This window comes from Zingiber officinale, chromosome 8A (assembly GCF_018446385.1).
Source record: "Zingiber officinale cultivar Zhangliang chromosome 8A, Zo_v1.1, whole genome shotgun sequence".
Classification (NCBI taxonomy): domain Eukaryota; kingdom Viridiplantae; phylum Streptophyta; class Magnoliopsida; order Zingiberales; family Zingiberaceae; genus Zingiber; species Zingiber officinale.
This window is the reverse complement of record NC_056000.1, coordinates 27,237,938-27,257,858: the sequence shown is the minus strand read 5'-3', so window position 1 is coordinate 27,257,858 and position 19,921 is coordinate 27,237,938. Positions and strand designations below refer to the sequence as shown.

At 42.4% G+C, this 19,921-nt stretch overlaps 1 protein-coding gene across 14 annotated transcripts; it reads right to left on the bottom strand.

Annotated features, from left to right (window-relative positions):
• Positions 1-726: 726 nt before the first annotated feature.
• Positions 727-19,562, bottom strand: LOC122008152. Of its 14 annotated transcripts, none has more exons than XM_042563765.1 (5): positions 19,349-19,562; positions 3,079-3,171; positions 2,960-3,001; positions 2,116-2,218; positions 727-1,494 (listed from the first exon to the last, which is right to left on the bottom strand). In XM_042563765.1, the coding sequence occupies exons 1-5, from the start codon at positions 19,368-19,370 to the stop codon at positions 1,464-1,466; spliced, it is 291 nt and encodes a 96-aa protein (XP_042419699.1). In that variant the 5' UTR covers positions 19,371-19,562; the 3' UTR covers positions 727-1,463. The 14 variants fall into 14 exon arrangements, 3 of the variants coding, with proteins under 3 accessions (XP_042419699.1, XP_042419697.1, XP_042419698.1); XM_042563763.1 differs by having other exon boundaries at positions 727-1,245; XM_042563764.1 differs by having other exon boundaries at positions 727-1,219.
• Positions 19,563-19,921: the final 359 nt, after the last annotated feature.

Sequence of the window (19,921 nt, the reverse complement as noted above, 5' to 3'; positions counted from 1 at the left end):
AATTCTAAATCTTAAAATTTAGCACTTTAAATCTTAATTATAATTTCATTAAAATTATTTAAATTTCATCAAAACTATTATTCTTTTAAAGTATTCAAAATCATTTTAAAATAATTATAACAATTACCCATTAACCTCTATATATAACAGTTATTTAGTAGTTTCTATATATTATAATAATTAGAGAATAATTCTATATGCTGTAGCAACTAAGCTAACTACTACAATAGCATTAGAAATAAGGAATACCATTATATCAACTACTCAATAATTTTTACACATTATAGCAGTTGTAGCAAGTATCGATATCTGCTATAATACCATTGGAATAAAATTTCTAATAGAATACTTTTTTAATTTTTTTAAAAAACAAGAACGCCCTTTTCATTTTTTTGCCTAAATAAATTTGTAAAATTCTATAAAATGAGAGAGAAAAATTAAATTCTATAAAAAAATTTATAAATTGTATTTATAAAATTCAAAAGAATATGATCCCAAATAAGAATTGGATCACATTAAATTTATTATATATAATTTTATTCTATATTGTATGAAATTATTTTCATAATTTAAACCGTGATAACAAGATCACGCGACAACAAATTTACCATTACATCATGCTTCCTTTCAGATGAAATAATACAAACAAACCAGTCATGAGCCATAAAGTAGGGATCCCGATAAAGGACATTCGTAACTTCTGAAAGCCTGAGAGCCAACACCATGGAAATTAATAGATTACCTTACTAACAAGTGTTTAAGAGCAATGATCCACACAACTCTTGCAATCATCCTCTAACTTTGGAATGAATGAGAGGTACAAGAAGTTCAAGGAATGTAATATAGCTCTCTACCTTTATAAAATTCATCAAAAAGAAAGAAGCAAATCAAATTTGACCAGATGGCAAATATGCAAAAGAAAATCAATATTAACTCCATTCACCCCAAGGCTTTGTAGATGGCCTAGGTTACTGATCACATTCAACTTTAGAAAATAGTGAAACTGATCCTTCCAAAAAGCTTGAACTAATGGGAACAGTGTGGAGGAAAGCCTTGCATAAATTGATCTGAGAAAACTTTCTGAATTTCTGACTTTCCTTAGATCTCAGCACTTGAGTATATGGAAGAAATATCTACAATGATGCCCATTAGCAACCAATTGAAAGAATCCAACGCGTCTTAATGCATCGTCATCCATGAATAGCTAACACAAGAAGCCCTACACAATTCCAAGTGAAGAAGCACCTAATTAAAGGAAGATCAATCAGCATTGAATTATCCATTTAGTCCAAACATTTCAATCACTTCATCAGAGCCGAAAGTGAAATAGTCCCATACTGATCCATATACATAGAAGCCTTACCTTTGTTTACTCACTATACCGGGTAAGGATTCAAACTTGAAGAACAATGAGATTTATGTGGAAGAGAGTGCTCACCACCCACCAAACAGAAGTGCATTAATCAATCAGGACCGTCACCAAAAGTCAACTCACTGGTTCATTCCAGTTTTAGTCAAATCAGATGAGATCTTGAAATTTTGTTTACTCACTATATTGTGGGAACAACAATGAGGTTTATGTAGAAGTGCATTAATCAATCAACACAATCACCACATAAGTCAGCTCACTGATTTGCAGCAGTTTTAGTCAAATCAGTTGAAATCTTGAAAATTTTCGCCATAGGGCACTCTTCCTTGTCCTTAGCATGTTGACTGGATATTACTTTAAAAAAAACACAATTCTCATGAGAAATTTTGGTTTTTTATGCGTTTTAGAATTATTTCATTCATTGCAGTGGAGAAAAAGCCTGAATCCTAGCATTCCTGCTGTTTTAGTTGGTTTTTCCATCCCCTTCGCACTTATCCTTTTGAGAATTCAATGGCACCAGTCATCATAACTTCCACCATTCATGCAACTTTTATCAGGAAGAGAGGACCATTGCTAACCATGGTTCCTGATGAACTATGTCTGATACAGATGTCCTTAAACCTTCAAACAAATTGAGACTGAAACTTTGTGCTTGTCAAGTCCGTGTATTTTAGATCAAAGGGACACGAGAAAATCATGATCAATAAACATGAAGCCAGTATGTTTTTACTCAGATTGACACATACCTTTGCAATCTGATAACTTCTATAGTTTCATCAGTATGTTTGAAAGAAAAAATGCTGTTAGCATCAATCTGCACCTTTTTATTATTTCTCTTAATCCATCTACCTGTGAAAGAATATGGCCAGTGTTCTTTTGTTAGGTTGATTCAAAATCTAGACAAAAATAACAAGATAGATAAAAAAAAAAATTGCCTACAATTATTATAGACAGCATATTACCAAATGTTCTAACATGACATGAAAATGAATATTGATCCATCTCAAGTCATGACCAGTGACAGTTTGACAAATAAAACAGAAGCTAGGAGTAGATGGAATCCTAGCTCAAGGTACAGTGCAACCTATTTGGTCACTTAAGTGATCGCTCACTTTCAAGCAGTGTCCTTAGACCACGTATCACATATTGCTTCGTGACTTTGTGGCACATCAAAAGGTATTCAACTTGCACTAGCTTTGTGTTTCTTTTTTCTTTTGAGCAGAAGTATTCAACTTGCACTTGAGCAGAGGAAAATGGACCTACCACTTTCTCCATGAAACAATGAAGTCCTCCTTAGCACCTTTGTCTATGCACTAGTCTGATGACCTCCACCAACATAGTACGATAAATCCATAACCAAGGAAATGAGAATGATCTAGCTAGTGACCATCACATGCAACACCATTCAACACTGCCCCCTAAAAAGACTACCATTTAATTTGCATGCTTTCAGTGTTCTTTCCTTTTCATATAGAGTTCTGAGTACAACAATGCAGAATTGCCATAAGTTGCAAGGACAATACTAGTAAGAATCCAGAACCCACTAAGGTCCAAGGCAGTCATATAATCAGTCTGAACGGAACATCTCACATGGTTTTTGCAGGAGAATGATTTCCCTTTGAACATGGCTGCCTGCAGAGGAACAAAATGATACATCAAACAAAAAGACATGGATATTGTTTCAGTCACCTATTGTTCAGTGTGTGTACTTGTTCGGTAGCTGACAAGAATGATCCATGTCGTGTTGGTTTCCAATTGGTTCATAACACAATCAGCAGCAATCATGCCAAGAGGACTGAAATCTACATAGTTGAGGAACAATTAGAAACAGTAGAGGCCCGCCTCAGGAATTTCAGATTATATTGACGCAACTTGACAGCAGCAGAGCGCCATCTCGAAGTTCATGCACACAATGACATCATTGCTTGCATTAGATTAATCTATGCGCAAAAAATTAGAGATCCTAATAAAGGATTGATCCTATCGGAACACGGGAAAGATGGACAGTCGGCTAGGTGGCTTTGATGTTGACCGTGAAAAGACTTTGAGCTAGAGGAAGGTGACGCCAAGCGGTCTTGCATGTCAAAAAGAATATAGAGGTAAGAGAACGTCAGCAACCGGGCCAGACACTCCGACTCTCAAATCAGACAAATGATCGAGAGAATAATGGAGTGCGACAGACAGTAAAAATGAGCAGTGAGATCCGAGTGTGTAATTTTGCGTACCCGGCCCTTTAGGAGGAGACCCTTTATATAGTGCTAGTTTTCCTTTGTGTACGAATATCAATGCATTTTCAAAAAAGGACCGACTATTCTGGCATTCTGACAACTTTCCTAAAATAGACTCACCATTTCTGTGCTTTGCAGGTAAAAGCTTCCTTCGTACAGATTGCACAGGGAATATTCTCTTGATTTTCTGACAGCGGTAATACAAAACGTCAAAAAGGAATATTGGGTCGTTGGATTTGTGGGCCTTGAATATGCTTTGATGGTAGACCAATCGATTCCTCTCTAACGTCCGGTCGGACCTCGCTCTCGAATGGAGTCGGGTCAACTAAGGAATGTTGATCACCTTATGGATTCGGTTGTCTTAGGGTTTCATCAAGTTGGGGGGACTCGCAATCCGATCGGCAGGACCACTCAATCGAGTCGTGCTACCGTACTAATCCCGAGTGTTAACACCTCCATAACCTTGACATCCATATCAGCCGACCTTATTGACTTTGACCCCACTTCGGGGACCTTACCCTATTCTTTATATCACAAGTCTCCCCTTCAAATCTAGTTGTTGGAGGCTGCAAGTCCGACTGACTAGACACTTGTGTCTTTTTGTGTTTCTCATGTTCCGATCGGATGCTCAGTCCCTGATCCGTCACTCGACTCGAGTTGACGTCATACTTGTCCTTTGAAAACAGGACACGTCATTCACCATTAATGCTTAGTATGATGAGCATAAGCATGCTTACTGCCTCTCATCCCTAAAAAATGCGGCCTGTATCTTTCTACCATGTGGCGCACGCCTATGAAAAGAATATCTAAAACAGCAGGTTACTGTTGAAATTTGATGTGACCTCTAGCGGTTCAAATTCGACGGCGTTGATTAATCCTCTCTCCTTTGCTCCCATGATCAAACGGTTGTAGTGGGGCACTGCTAGGGTTTTTAAGGTTTACAACCTTTGATACAACTTCTATCGTTTTCTTATTCTCATCTTCGCCTTCTTCCTCGACTTCTTCAACTTCCTTCGCTACTGCAAACAATTTTTTAGGTTTCATCTTTTCGCCGTAAGTTCGTTTTTCATCCCTTTTTCGTTCACTTTTCCTGCTCCTCATGGCCACTGCTCCTCCCATCGTCGTCCACAATCTCTGGTACACTTCCATCGCCTCTGACTTCAACGGCGGGGAAGTGGATTAAATGTGACTTATAATCTCCCCCACAACCACCATATCATACCCTCCGGCCACTATCGTCCTCATCCTCCCCTTGCCGGCTACATAACCTTCTTTAAGGATCAATTTCTGGCCGACCTTCGTTTCCCACTACATCCCTTTTTCTCGGAAGTCTGTACATATTTCCACATTCCGCTCCAGCAGTTAGCCACCAATGTACACATTCAGCTCTAGTAGTTAGCCACCAACTCTATTAGGTTTTTGTGTGGAGTCATCATCCTCTTTCGTTTGTACCGAGTTCCCCTACACCCCCGAGTCTTCCATTATTTTTATTATCCCAAAAAATCTGAGCAGAATGTTATTATTCTCCAAGCCCGAATGGGTGCTGTTTTCTTCGATAAAATGTCCACTTCCAACAAAGGTTGGAAGTCTCATTACTTTTACTTCCAGTCAGTCCCTCTAGTATCCTTCCCGACAGGTTGGCAAATGAAATTGTCTCATTCTCCCGAGCTAAACGGATTCCACTGGGAGCCGACCTACCTCACTGCCTCAGTCAGCTGTCCAACTGAAAGTTCAACATTCACCAGCTGTTCTTGGAGGATGTTTTGTATATCTTCGGACTCAGTCTCATCCAAACTAGGATGCCCAACAACTTTGGTGAGAAATTCAACCTCCCTCTATTGTTGTATCTAACTGATTTTTTTCTATTTGGCAGTCAAAACCATGTGGAAGCCTGCCTAGGGGATTCCACCAAGCTAGACGACGAAGCAATAGACGAACACGGTGAGGCTGAGCTGGCAAGCCATAGGCTTTGGTCGATCAGCTCAACCGAGGAGTCAGCCGGCGAGGAGGGCGCTAGCCAACTCTCGGGGAGTGACGTGGCTGCTAATACTGAGGAATTGCACCCTCCCCCCTCGTCCTTCTGTGATGGCCATAGAGGTTTCCTCTTAGTCCACCGCCTATGACGAGCCCCTGCTTCAACGTCAACGTCTCAAGAGATGTCGCTCAGCTACAAACATGCAACAAAATTCCACCGAAGCGTTGGCACCTCGTCCATTGTCCGAGCAGGGAGAGAGTTCATTGTCAATTCCTCCTGAACTCGGAGCCCACCGTCTAATTCCTGTTTCATCTGAGCGGACACCACCAGACCCCGCACCGCCGATCGGAGCGAATCATGCGCTGCCAATTTCCTTTTTATCTCCTTCGCCGACCGAACCAACAAGGCCCCACTCTAAAATATACTCGACACCCAAATCAAAGTCTAAGTCTAGCTCATAAGGGTCCGGGCCCAGGAAAGTCAACGCCACACTCAGGCTGCCTTCTCATGAGTGACTTTGCACAAACCCCTCCGTGCCACTCCCCCCCTTAGCACTTGATAAAAATACAAGGCTCGCTGGCTTAGACTTGGGCGGACTCCCGGGCGCACACATCCGAGTGCTCCCCAGAGAAGTTGATCGATCGCTTCTCCCAAGATGTCACAGGGGTAAACTTTCTCCACTGTCATATACCCTTTTTTTGTGGTGTTAACTTTAATTTATCCTTTACTTTGTCAGTTCTGGTTGACTAGATGGCGGAGCTAAGTCATAATTACCGGACCCTTAAGGGCTCGATGGGAGGAGCAGGAACTTCTTAGGGTTCCTATGAGCGACTCCAAGTTGAAGTGGCTCGCCTAAAGAAAGAGCTAGAGAGTCAAGTCTGCTGCTAAGAGCCGAGTGGGCCCTTACTGAACAGAAGGATACAGGACTCAGCCAGGCGGGCCAAATTGAGAAGCTCCAGAAACAACTACAGACTTCCGAATCCCGCCTCTGATCGGAGATCACTCGGAAACTAAGGGTCATATCCGACCTGGACTTGAAGAACATTGAAGCCCAAGCCCTTGCCAAGAAGCTAAAAGAAGCATAGTCCACACTTACCTGCGAGCTAGCCAACAAAGAGGCCAAACTGACTGTCAAGGACCTTTAGCTTGAAGAGAAACAACGCACCCTGGATTCCAAGGACATCGAGCTAGAGGGAAAAATCTGAGCTGGCAAATTGCAAGGTGGGGGAGCCCAAGCGGCTAGAAGCTTACAGAGTGGATTACTTGCGCTCTCGGGAGTTCAATATGAAGCTCAGCTAACGTACCTCAAAGATGTTTGGCTATGGTGTGGAAGGAGCCATAAAGCAATGTTGGTAAGCTAGCTATTTGACAGCAGACATCCCCAAGAATTTCATTCGCCGCCAAAGATTTTAGAGGATATTTCAAATGATGCTTTCCCAGACTTCGCTTAGTATTCTTATGAGAACTTTTTCCTTCGGGGTTTCTTCCCCTTAGCCTTGTAAATGCGTAAGAACTTGTGCTACTTTACTGTATATATTCTTCTACTATTGTTTAGCCTTTGCCATTTTTCCTTGGTGTTATGTCGTGCATCTTTTCCTTAGCATCGAGTTAATTTATGCGCACAAATTTGTGCGAGTAATGCTTAAACAAATGTCGCACGACTAAGCATCACCCCGATTGATCGGAAACCTTTCGCTTTAGCAGGTATGCGCAACCCTTGGTAATGTGACTATCCGCTCACCTTCTCTTCATGACCTTACTAGAGGCTTATTGATGCAATATCGACCAAGTGAACAATAAATAAATAACCCTTGAGATTTCGTCCTTAATCAATTAGTCCAGTCCATCGACTGAGTGGTGCTGAGAGAGAGGCTGAATCGTGTCGAGCGAGCGGTTGAATGATACCGAGCGAGTGGTTGAATCGCGTTGAGAGAGCGATTGAATGGTATTGAGCGAGTGGCTGAATAGTGCTGAGTGAGCGGCTGAATTATGTCGAGCGAGTGACTGAATAGTGCCGAGCGAGCGGCTAAATGATACCGAGCGAGCAGCTGAATCGTGTCGAGTAAGCGGCTAAATGATTTCTCAATAAATGTACGGAGGACCCCACCCATGACTTGACGTTAAGTTGCAAGAGTTGGGAAACGTTACTTGACGTTAAGTAAGCGGCACAGAGAAACTCGCTTATAACTTGACGCTAAGACTGAAGAGTCTGAAATTAAACTTCCGACCGGATGGTCAAAGGGCACAGGGAAACCCGCTTATAACTCGACGTTGAGGCTCGATAATCTGGAATTAAAGCTCCGACCGGATGGTCGAAGGACACAAAGAAACCCGCTTATAACTCGACGTTAAGGCTCGAGAGTCTGGAATTAAACCTCTAATCGGATGGTCGAAGGGCATGAGGAAACTTGCTTATAACTCGACGTTGAGGTTCTAGAATCTGGAATTAAATCTCCGACCGAATGGTCGAAGGACATGGGGAAACCCGCCTATAACTCGGTGCTAATACTCAAGAATCTGGAATTAAACCTCTGATCAGATGATCGAAGGGAACGGGGAAACTCGTTTATAACTAGCACCTAGGCCCAAGACTCTGGAATTAAACCTCCGACCAGATGGTCGAAGGGCACGGGAAAACTCGCTTATAACTTGACGCTAAGACTCGAGAGTCTGGAATTAAACCTCCGATCGGATGATCGAAGGGCACGAGGAAACTCGCTTGTAACTCGACGCTAAGGCTCGGGAGTCTGGAATTAAACCTATGATCGGATGGTCGAAGAGCAGGGGGAAATCCACTTATAACTTGACGCTAAGGCTAGAGAGTCTGGAATTAAACCTCCGACCGGATGGTCGAAGGGCATGGGGAAACCCGTTTATAACTTGACACACAGGCCCAATAGTCTAGAATTAAACTTCTGGATGGTCGAAAGGCACGAGGAAATCCATTTATAACTCGGCACTAAAGCTCAAGAGTCTAGAATTAAACCTCCGACCAGATGGTAGAAGGGCACGGTGAAACTCGCTTATAACTTGGCACTCATGCCCAAGAGTCTGGAATTAAACCTCTGACTGGATGGTCGAAGGGCACAGGGAAACCCGCTTACAACTTAGCACCCAGGTCCAAGAGTTTGGAATTAAACCTCTAATCGGATGGTCGAGGGGTATGGGGAAACCCTCTTATAACTCGGCACCCGGTCCAAGAGTCTGGAATTAAACCTCCAACCGGATGATCGAAGGGCATAAGGAAACCTGCTCGGCATCAAGGCACGAGTTTGAAATTAAACGTCTAACCGGATGATTGAAAGGCACGGGGAAACCCGCTTACAACTCGGCACCCAGGCCCAAGAGTCTAAAATTAAACCTCCGATCGGATGATCGAAGGGCACAGGGAAATCCGCTTATAATTTGGCAACCAAGCTCAAGAATCTGAAATTAAACCTCTGACCGGATGGTCAAAGGACACGGGAAAATCCGCTTATAACTCGACGCTAAGGTTCGAGAGTTTAGAATGGAACCTCTTGAGATGAGTTTGCCTGCATTCATTAAGCGTGAATATTCAACAGGATATATAAACGCATTACACATGTATTCTTAGGCCCGATAACTCTGGAGATGATTTGCATTGCACGGCCGATCCAAGTTTTTCCCTTCAACGTCTTGAAGATAGTAGGAACTAGAAGTGAGCTTCTGCACTATATTGTAGGGTTCACCCCATTGTGACTCCAACTTGCTGATATCCCCGACCGACTTGATCGGCTTCCAAACCCGATCTCCCATTTGAAAGAATCTTCGGATGCCCCTTTGATTATAGTTTTGTTTCATTCGCTGACGATATACTACCAGTTGAGCGACGACTTTATCTTTAGTCTCGTCTATCAGATCGAGCTCCATAAGGCGTCGACCGGGGTTGTCTTCATCATACAGTTGCCTCCGATCGAACTCCAAGACGACTTCCACTGGAACGACTGCTTCTCCACCATAAATCAGATGAAAAGGGGTTATACCTGTGGCTTCTCGAGGAGTAGTGCGATAGGCCCACAATATACTTGGTAGTTCATCCATCCAACTTCCTCCAACATGATCTAGCTTAGTTTTGAGTCCTCTGATGATTTCTCTGTTGGCAACTTCGGTTTGACCGTTACTTTGAGGATATGTTACGGAGGTGAAAGCTCAAGATGTCATAACTTGAGCACCACTCCTGGATTTTCCGACCCTGGAACGACCTTCCATTATCTGAGACAAGCTTATAGAGAATTCCGAACAGGCATATGATGTTCTGCGATAGGAACTTGATGACTATCCACTCGGTTATTTTTACCAACTCCTCAGCTTCCATCCACTTAGAAAAATAATCAATGGTCATCGGATGCCATAGGGAAGGACCCTATAATATCAATCCCAATTGAGGTCTTCAGCAGTTCTGTGGATGATACGGGATATTCTGGTGCTTTTGACCCGATAAACAAGTGGCTACCAGCCGAGTCGAGTCGACTTGTAGAGTGGGCCAAAAATATTCGGCTAGCAAAATCTTTTGAGTGGCTAGACTCCCGAGTGGCTTCCATAGGAACCCTGATGAACCTCTTGTAAAATGTACTGCACATCATCTGACCCGATATATCTGAGCAAAGGGCGAGAGAAAACCCTCTTGTACAAGTGATCTCCAACTAATGTGAGCTGATCGACCCTTTTCTTTATCATACGCGCTTGTTTCGGGTCGGCAGGTAAATTTCCTTGTTGAAGGAACGAAAGTAACGACGCTCTCTAGTCGCTCTGTAATTCTAGCTTGGTCTGCCGTTCGATATGAGCTATCAACAATATTTACTCCACAGGCTTGTCCAAAATCTAAGGGATTAAGGAGCCAGCTAACTTGGCTAACTCATCGGCCTTCTGATTTTTCGCTCGGGGAACTTTCTACAAGGTCACTTCTTGAAATTCAACTTTCAATTTCTCAAAGGCCTCCGCGTACAACCTTAGTCATTCCCTGTTGATCTCAAAGTTGCCTGACAATTAAGTCGTCAACTAGGAATCTGAGTAGATTAGAACTCGAGCGATTTCGGCATTCTTCGCGGCTTGCAAACCGGCTACTAATGCTTTGTACTTCGCTTCATTATTAGTTGCTCGATAATCCAGTGGAATGGACAACTGCAAGAATTCTGACCCCACTATCTTGCCGAGTGGATGATCTATCCATATAGATTTTCCAAGTTTCTTCTGGTTCCAGATTTTGTATTTCAGTCACAAAATCGGCTAAGGCCTAGGCTTTGATAGTCATTCGGTGTTGATACTTGATATCATATTTACTGAGCTATATGATTCACTTGATCAATCTTCGCGAAGCTTCCGGGTTGATGAGCACTCGACCTAGGGTGTTATTGGTTAATACAATGATTGGATGAGAGAGAAAATAGGAACGTAACCTCCAAGAGACTAAAATTAGCCCATATGTTAACTTCTCGAGAGCGGTATAGCGACATTCAACATCTTTTAATAAATGGCTTAAGAAAAATACTGGTTGTTGTTCTTTGCCCTCCTGTCGTACTAACACCGACCCAACTGCACTTTCAATGGTGGATAAGTACACTCACAATGGCTCGTCCACTATTGGTTTAACAAGTATAGGCAAGGCAAACAAGTAATCTTTCAATTCCTCCAGCGCTTGGTCGCACTCGACATCCCATTGAAACTTGATAGTTCGACGGAGTATTTTGAAGAAGGGTAGACTCCAATCGAACAATCTCAAAATGAAATGGGACAACGACATGATCTGTCCGGTCAACCGTTACATCTCCTTCAAATTCCGCGAGAGAGCCATGTCCTGGATAGCTTGTGCCTTGTTTGGGTTCGCTTCGATCCCCTGTTCTATCACTATGTAGCCAAGGAAACACTCTTGGCTCCGAACAAGCATTTGTTGGGGTTGAACTTGCGCCCATACTCCCTTAATGTTGGCAAGTTTCGTCAATGTCTATAAATAGGTCATCTACTCTGTGAGACTTGATCAGTATGTCATCAACGTACACCTCCATGTTTCGTCTGATCTACTTCCGAAACACTTTGTTCATAAGTAGTTAGTATGTAGTCCCTGCATTCTTTAGCCTAAACAGTATAACATTATATCAGTAGGTTCGTTCGATAGTTATGAAACTAACCTTCCCCTGGTCCTCCTTAGCTAATGGGACTTGATGGCGGCCCTAATACGCGTCCAGCATGCATATCAGCTCGCAGTCGGAGGTCGAGTTCGCCACTTGGTTAATGTGGGGCAAGGGATAATAATCTTTCGAGCATGCTATGTTCAGATCCCTAAAGTCCACGCAAACGTACCATTTGTTCCCGAGTTCGGGTTTGGATACCAGGACTATGTTGGCCAATTAGCCTAGGAACTGCACCTCCCGAATGTGTTCGGCCTTGAGCAATTTATCAACCTCTGCTCAGATGATCTTGTTCTGCTCGGCTTCAAAATCTCTCTTTCTTTGCTTGACAGGCCGAGCGCCCGGGAGGACATAGAGCACGTATTCCATAACACTTGGTGATACACCAGTGATTTCATGAGGCGTCCAGGCAAACATATCATTGTTACAGGTTAGACATGCGACTAGATCAGCCTTGAATTCTGGGGTCAGGTCGGTCGCTATTTGAGTGGTGGTCTCTAATCGACTAGGATGGATCTGTACCTCCTCCTTCTCTTCATAAATTAGCGTTGAATGACATTAACCTCCACTCACTGGATCTTCAGAGCTGCGCAAGATTCGGTCTTGCTCGTATCCACGTAACACTTGCATGCTACCAGTTGGTCCCCTTTCACCTCTCCCACCAAGTTGTCGACCAGGAACTTAATCTTTGGCAGAAGGTGGATACGATCACTCGGAACTTATTCAGCGCCAATCGACCAAAAATCACGTTGTAGGCCGAGGGCGTGTCCGCCACAATGATGGTCGATCGACAGATCCTCATCAGGGGCTCCTCCCCAGAGAGACAGTCAATTGGATTTGTCCGATCGGTTGCACTTCGTTGTCGGTGAATCCATACAGGGGCGTCGTCATAGGTTGAAGTTCACACTTCTCTATCTACAATTTGATCAAACGCCTTCTTGAATATGATGTTGATAGAGCTTCCTATATCCACAAAGGTACGATATTTATTATAATTAGCTATAATAGCCTTGATGATCAAGGCATCATCGTGCGGTACTTCCATCCCTTCTAAGTCATTGGGATCAAAACAAATTTCTGGCCCATGCGCCTGCTCTCAGCTACACCCGTCTACATGAATTTTCAATCGGCAAGCGTGTGACTTTCTGGCTCGGTTGGAATCACCGTCAATCGAGCCGCCCGCTATCATACCAATGTCCCCCCACCACAATTTTCTTCTTGTGGAGTCGGGGAACGCTTTAGCTTGACTTTGGTGGGGGTCGGGGCACTATTTTCTCGTTCTTAGGGTACTTGTTGGGGCAGTTGGCATCTCGGATGTCTCTTCTAGGTGGTTCGTTCGGCCGTGGATAACGCCTGTTGTTTAGAGATAGCAATCACATTCGGAACTCTTGGTTGGACGGTCGGTGCCTCCCCTAATTGTACCTATAACACTCTTGAGTGTTATGGGTTCCAGTCCGGTGGTAAGTACAAAATGGCTAGACCCATTGACGGGGCTCGGCAAACGAGACCTGATCGGCCTCCACATGCTAGACCGTGTTTAGCCTATGCTTGTGTGGATACGACTGGGGTCCGATCGAGGTCCTTTGTGCGCAAGAGGAGGGAGAGGAACTTGGCGTTCGGAGGCAGAGACATGAGCAAGCATAGCTACCTCCTTCCGAGCGGACTGAGTCTCTTCCACGTTGATGTACTTAGTCATCCTTTCTAGCAAATAGTAGAAATCCCTAGGGGCCTTCTTGATTAGGGACCGGAAGAAGTCCCCATCTATGAGCCCTTGGGAAAAAGCACTCACCAGAATTTCTGGAGTGACCGAAGGGATGTCTATAACCACTTGATTAAACAGTTTAATGTACGTCCTGAGCACTTCCTTGAGTCCTTGCTAGAGGAAAAATAAACCGTGGTCTTGTGGTACCGTTGGTTGTTGGCGAAGTGGTGGAGAAACGCCTTGCGGAAATCCTTAAAGTAACAAATGGAGTCGGCTGAAAGTCGGTTAAACCATCACTGTGTAAAGCCGGAGAGGATAGTTAGGAACACTCAACACTTGACGTCATTCATGTATTGGTGGAGAATAGTTGCATTTTTAAACTTGAGCAGATGGTCCTCCGGATCGGTCACTCCTCCATACTCCACAATTGCTAAGGCTCGGCAATTTGTCTTCCAATATTTTCAGGGAGAACGACATACTTATCCACTCAGGAGAGCTACTGACCATTAGAGCTTTCCCCTTCCAATTATCCCTAACGAGTGCATCTCCAGAAGATGATCCTTGGGGCCTCTCCGCTCGGCCCATGTCATCGAAAGACGTGTGAAACAATGCTCGATGATATGCAAGCGGAGATGGAGGCACGGGCAGAAGGCTAATCGGTAGTGCAAGCGCCTGCATGAAGCCGACCGGAGAAGGAGGAATCAGTGGGAACACAGTCAGCCCTTCCACTCCGATCCCTCGCTCGGTGTGCGGGCCTGTCATAGATATAGCTGGGTCGTTTGACAAAGGATATCCGGCTGTTGCTTGCTGTTGTTGCACCAACTTTTGCGCTCTAGTATCTATGAGTAACTCTAGGTCCTCTTGCGACAAAATAACTGATCCTGTCCGAAAACGTGAAGTTGGAAAGCTGGGAGGTGGCGATTTTGCTGATCGGACGTGGACTTCGCTCCACTCTGCAAAACAAATGACATCAGTATCGGGCTAGGGAAGGGGTCCCCGGCGTTGGTCCTCCGACGCTCAAGTCAGTCATCGGAATGTGGAGAAAAACGGAGCAACAATAGCAACAGTAAAACTCAAGAATAATGCGTACCTCCGTCGGTGATGGACCCCCTTTATATAGTCCTAGCGGGCGACGTGCATGCTTCCCAAGGCATAGGCACGCCCTCCGATATGTCCTATGAAAGGACCTATCAGGAAAGTACCTCTAACACCATACCTTAACAGGGCATGCATATCCCTAACAAGACAGTAGAAGCTTTCGCCGTACGATCTGTCTGTCGACCATGCCTCGTGTTAGTGGCACTATCTCCCAAAAGGATGTCGAGAGACTACAGTGGTCTCGTTACTGGGCCGAGCGGGATAGTCACTCGACCGGGACTTTGCTACGTCCGTGGCCAAGTCCCGCTGCTTGGCCGAGAGGGGTAGTCGCTCGGTCGGGACCCCTCTGCTCTGTCGACCTCGGTGGCTCTTCTATGTGATGACTTAGTAGCACCTGCCTTCCCCCCATTCGGATAAGCTATCCGGTTTCCCTCAAAGTCCTGCTACTCCGCATAGAGCGTCGGTTATCTTACGTGTCATCTCGAGCTGGACGAGTGGTCTACTCGGAGATGTCTCTCGCCGGTTTGGCCTGCCTGCCCAATCGTCCATTGCCATTGTTCTCCGTTCGGCCCTCTGGCACCATGACGTTGACCATCTTGACTTTAACCTCCACCTCGGCAATTGACCCGGTGCCAGGTAGACCTCCCCCATCGCCACATCAGTAACTATTGTGAATCGTCCAGCTTCTTCCATCTACGCGTTTCAAATTCAGGGTTCCTACAAACGACGTAAAATTTGATCATGTCTAAAATTGGGAAAGACAGACAGTCAATTAGGTGGCTTCAACATTGACCGTGAGAAGAATTTGAGCTGGAGGAAGGTGAGCGATCGTGCGTGCCAAAAGAATGTAGAGGGAAGAGAACGTCAGCGATAGGGCCAAGGAGGGGTCGCAGACACTCCGACGCTCAAGTTAGACAAGTGGTCGAGAGGAAAATAGAATGCGACAAACAATAAAAATGAGCAGTGAGATCTGAGTGCGTAATTTTGCGTACCCGCGCCTTTAGGAGGAGACGCCTTATATAATGCTAGCTTTCCTCTGTGCATGAATATCGATGCATTTCCAAAAAAAATGACCCAATATTCTGGCATTCTGACAACTTTCCTAAAATAGACCCACCATTTGTGTTTTGCAGGGTCAAAGCTTCCTTTGAAGGGGAGCTTTGGCGCAACGGTAAAATTGTTGTCATGTGACCAAAAGGTCACGGGTTCGAATCCTGAAAACAGCCTCTTGCAAAAAAACAAGGTAAGGCTGCGTACAATGGATCCTTCCCCGGGACCCCGCATGGCGAGAGCTTCGTGCACCGGGCTGCCCTTTTTTTTTTAGGGTCGAAGCTTCCTTCGTATGGATTGCACAGGGAATATTCCCTTAATTCTCTGACAACAATTATACAAAACACCAAAAAAAATATTGGGTCATTGGGTTGGTAGGCCCTGAGTACGCTTTGATGGTAGATCGACCGAGTCCCCTCTAATGTCCGATCAGACCTCGCTGATGGAGTCGGGTCAGCTAAGGAATGTTGACCACCTTGAGGATTCAGCCTTCCTAAGGACTCGGCCTTCGCTCGGCCAGGATGTCCAGTCGAACCTTGTTCTCGAACGGGGGTCGGGTCAGCTAAGGAATGTTGATCGCCTTGAGAACTCAACCTCCGCTCAACCAAGGAGTCTGATCGGGTCGTACGTCTATCATATCCAATCAGACCAAGGGGACTTGACTCCAAATCAAATTAATACGTCTCAGGATTCCATCGAGCCGCAGGGACTTGTAATCCGATCGACGGGGCCACTCGATCGGCCATGCTACCGTGCTAGCCCTGAGTGATAACACATCCTTAACCTTGACCGCTACATCAGCCAGTCTTATTAATTTTGACCCCACTTCGGGGACCCTACCCTATTCGCCATATCAGAGATCATATGCACAATATAGAGAGCCGATAATAATAGTTCTAGGTGGATATTTTAACCGGTGAAAGCCTCTTAAATATCAATTTTCATGGAGATATTAGTTAGGAGCAAAAATTCTGTTGTTCATGAAAATCTTTAGGTTATGAATATTCATTATATTTTTCTCACATAGTAACGTCTCTTAATCCACTTGTAGCAACATGATGAAGACAAGTGAAACGTTTGATTTGACTAAAAAAAATTTATACAAGTGAAATAATGAATAGTTATTTAGTAGTTGTACATGTGAATTTAATAAAATAGCAAGTAGTTAGATTGCTATTGTAAGCTAAATCTTCATACTAATGTAATTTTACCTTAGTGGATGCATAGTGCTTAATAATAATTCCAAATTAAGTTACAAAGAATTTTAAAAACCTAACTATATTGTGTATTCATGGGGAAAAAGATAAACGGATCTAATCAAATTTTCTACACTCAGAACTACATAGTTGTCCTCCAATACTTAGACTCTCCGCTTTCCCCTCTAAACCTGTGTCAAACATTGACTTGGAGTTGACACTAGACACCTCTAGTCTCAAGTCAATGATCAGTGAGTTTGACAGATAAAGCAGAAGAAACTAGGAGTACATGGAATCCCAGCTCAAGGCACAGTGCAAACTATTTGGTGAATTAAGTGGACCACCAGTTCACCACTTTCCAGCAGTGTCCTTAGATCATGTCCAAAAAATTTTAGAAACAATCATATGGAACACCTAATCATTTCTGATACACGTTTAGGAATTTTATTAACTGGTTGCTATATTAACAGTCTGTCTTGTTTACTTCTCCTAAGCTGAGTTCTTTCTTCATCTAATATATCCTTCTAAGTGTGAAGTCAAAACTCAAAAGAAAAGATAGGTTAATCATATTACAAGCAGAATTGTCAAATAGGCTTTGATTTTTTATTTTCTATTATATTGCATGAGTTTTTTTTTTTAGTTGGCACTAATATATTCAGGTAACATAATCATGCAATATATTATATTGCATGATTATATTACCTGAACATCACTGATTCTTGTATAATCCACATAATCAATTTGACCTTGGATTACTTAGGATTAAATTTACAACCATTAACAAATTTGAAAAGTTAGATAAAGTTTTACATTATTAGATACTGTTGTTAAAGGCAAAGGATATAGCTCTAAATCACCGAGGATAAATTTTTCCAAGGTACTACAATTGCTGAAGTAACTCAAGGTGCCTATATACAGTATGTATATAGTAATGAACAAGTATACAAGTTCTAGAAACAAAACATCATACTAATTCTCTTACATTTAATAAAGTTACGCACCTTTAAAGAAAAATGTTACCATAGCAGTAAAAGAGATGCACTATAATTTTGTATTCAACATAGTATATTGACATAGATTGAATTATAACCGAGGGAGTTCAAAGGAATTGAATTTTAATCATGGTTTTAAATTGCCACCACTTAGGCCACACATGCAACAGCCTAGGTAGATTTTGAAGGTGATTGCATATTGATTCTATATGGTTGCATATGACATATGTTATCTACATGTGCATTTAAAATACCCTATATATTTTGTTTGAACTAATATACATTGAACCAAATTGACTTAAAATCCTAAGCTACCCAGTATAGTAGATAGAATTTGTAAGTGTTAGTCACTTATTTTGCAAGTGGTAAATATTTACATATAAATACAAATTAAATTTAATATTGATTCTATGCCTCCACATATTGCATATGCGCTATATAGCGGATCAATGGCATATTAGTTGCATATGCCTTTTGAGAATTTAATCTCAAATTTAAGAACTAATATTCAGTGGATTTGAAATAGGGTACAACAACAACAAAAAAACACTAAAAAGTAAAGAGAAAAAACAAAAAGAAAAAGAAAACCCAGATTGGAAAATAAGAAATCCAAGGAATTCAGGGATAATTAAACAAGATCGGCTTAGAATATTGGGAGTCAACGTCCTCATAATCATTAATCTTATCTCGTAAAATAAATCATCAAGATTATGTTTTCCTAATGTTGTATGTGAATCATTCAGCTCAGATCTCAAAATATATGAGGCCATGTACAATTCTTCCATCCAGATTGCTTTGAGAGCTATAGTTCACATTGTCAATTTGCCTTCTGAATATGAGTCACAAAGTCAAAGTTAGGAAACTTCAACACAACAACATAACAAGAAAAAAGATGGAACTTCCTATAGGAAATAAATAAAAGGCTTATAAATAATTCTTTCAAATTTTACTGAGGTACTAATTTGTCAAGTCAAACAAGATATGTAAAAAAATTTTACAATTGTAGCAAAAGGTGATTACGCTCACCCCAGGCGTCCCTCATAGTCCGTCTCCAGATTTTGTGAAGAGAGGTAAATCATGGGGTCAGCTTATAGCTGACTGCCAAGTTGGCTAGGGGGGTGGGAGTGTAAAAAATTTTTACAAGAATATAGGCACCATATCCTCAGTAACACACACTTTAGAGAAAAGCATATACAATATCAAGATGAAAATGCAATAGGCATTTTTCTCAAAAAGTAGGTTCATCAGTTACATTAAATGAGAGAATTCCTATTTGCACAAACAATGCTCTCTCTATCAACAACAGTCCATACACAAGTTGTATGTCATTCGTGATTTGAATGCACATTACAACCCAGTTGGAAATTTTGTACTTTTGTAAGATGAAATATATTTACAGGAAGCCTTCTATAATTAATAGACACTTGAACAAGAAAAGGAAGAAGTTTACAGAAAATAAAAATAAAAATTAATTCTTCACAAGCACATTGCCCTGATCAGAACAGGTGATAGTTAGCCCTCATGAAACAAATACGCAACCAATTGTTATAATTTAATGGTGGAGAAATCATAAAAAATTTAACTTTACGAACCTAGTATATGATTTTCGACCATCTGATTTAAAGAGACATCTTGCCTAGTGAAATACAATGAGGTGAACGAAATCAAAATGATAAAGTTGGGGCGCGTGTACAGAAGGAAGAAAAGGCGGAGACTAGATCGAGCTCCGACGAAGTCGCAGGAGACAGCGACGGAGGCGGCAACGGCGAGAGGAGAAGATTACCTCGAAAGGATCCCGTGACCACCGGCAGTTTCCGAAGCTCTTACCTTTTATTCTCCAACGAGGCGAGAGGTGAGGTGAGAGAAAGCCCATGGGCCAAGGAAACTTGGCCCATTGTAATCAAACACGGAACCAATAAAATTAAATTATTTTTTTTTAAAAAAAATACACTTCATCACGTCTTTTAAAATTACTCATCACCAATTTGTCGAAAGGCTAATAATCATAAAAGACCAAAAAAAAATTGTTTTCTAGACACTTTTATTATTTCTTGATATCAATTTATAGCGAAAGATAATTATGTTCACGTCTGTACATCCCTAAATTATATAACCAAAGTATTTCTTAATATCAAATATTGAAAATTTTGATTTTTTTTTTGAAA

What these genes read in the sequence shown, in the direction of transcription:
- LOC122008152 (XM_042563763.1), bottom strand. Translation starts at nt 19,370, where the DNA reads ATGGTCGAAAATCATATACTAG. An exon ending in TCTTGTCAGCTACCGAACAA is followed by an intron (nt 3,002 to 3,078) that starts GTACACACACTG and finishes GTTCCTCTGCAG; the next exon opens with GCAGCCATGTTCAAAGGGAA. An exon ending in CATTCTCCTGCAAAAACCAT is followed by an intron (nt 2,219 to 2,959) that starts GTGAGATGTTCC and finishes ATTCTTTCACAG; the next exon opens with GTAGATGGATTAAGAGAAAT.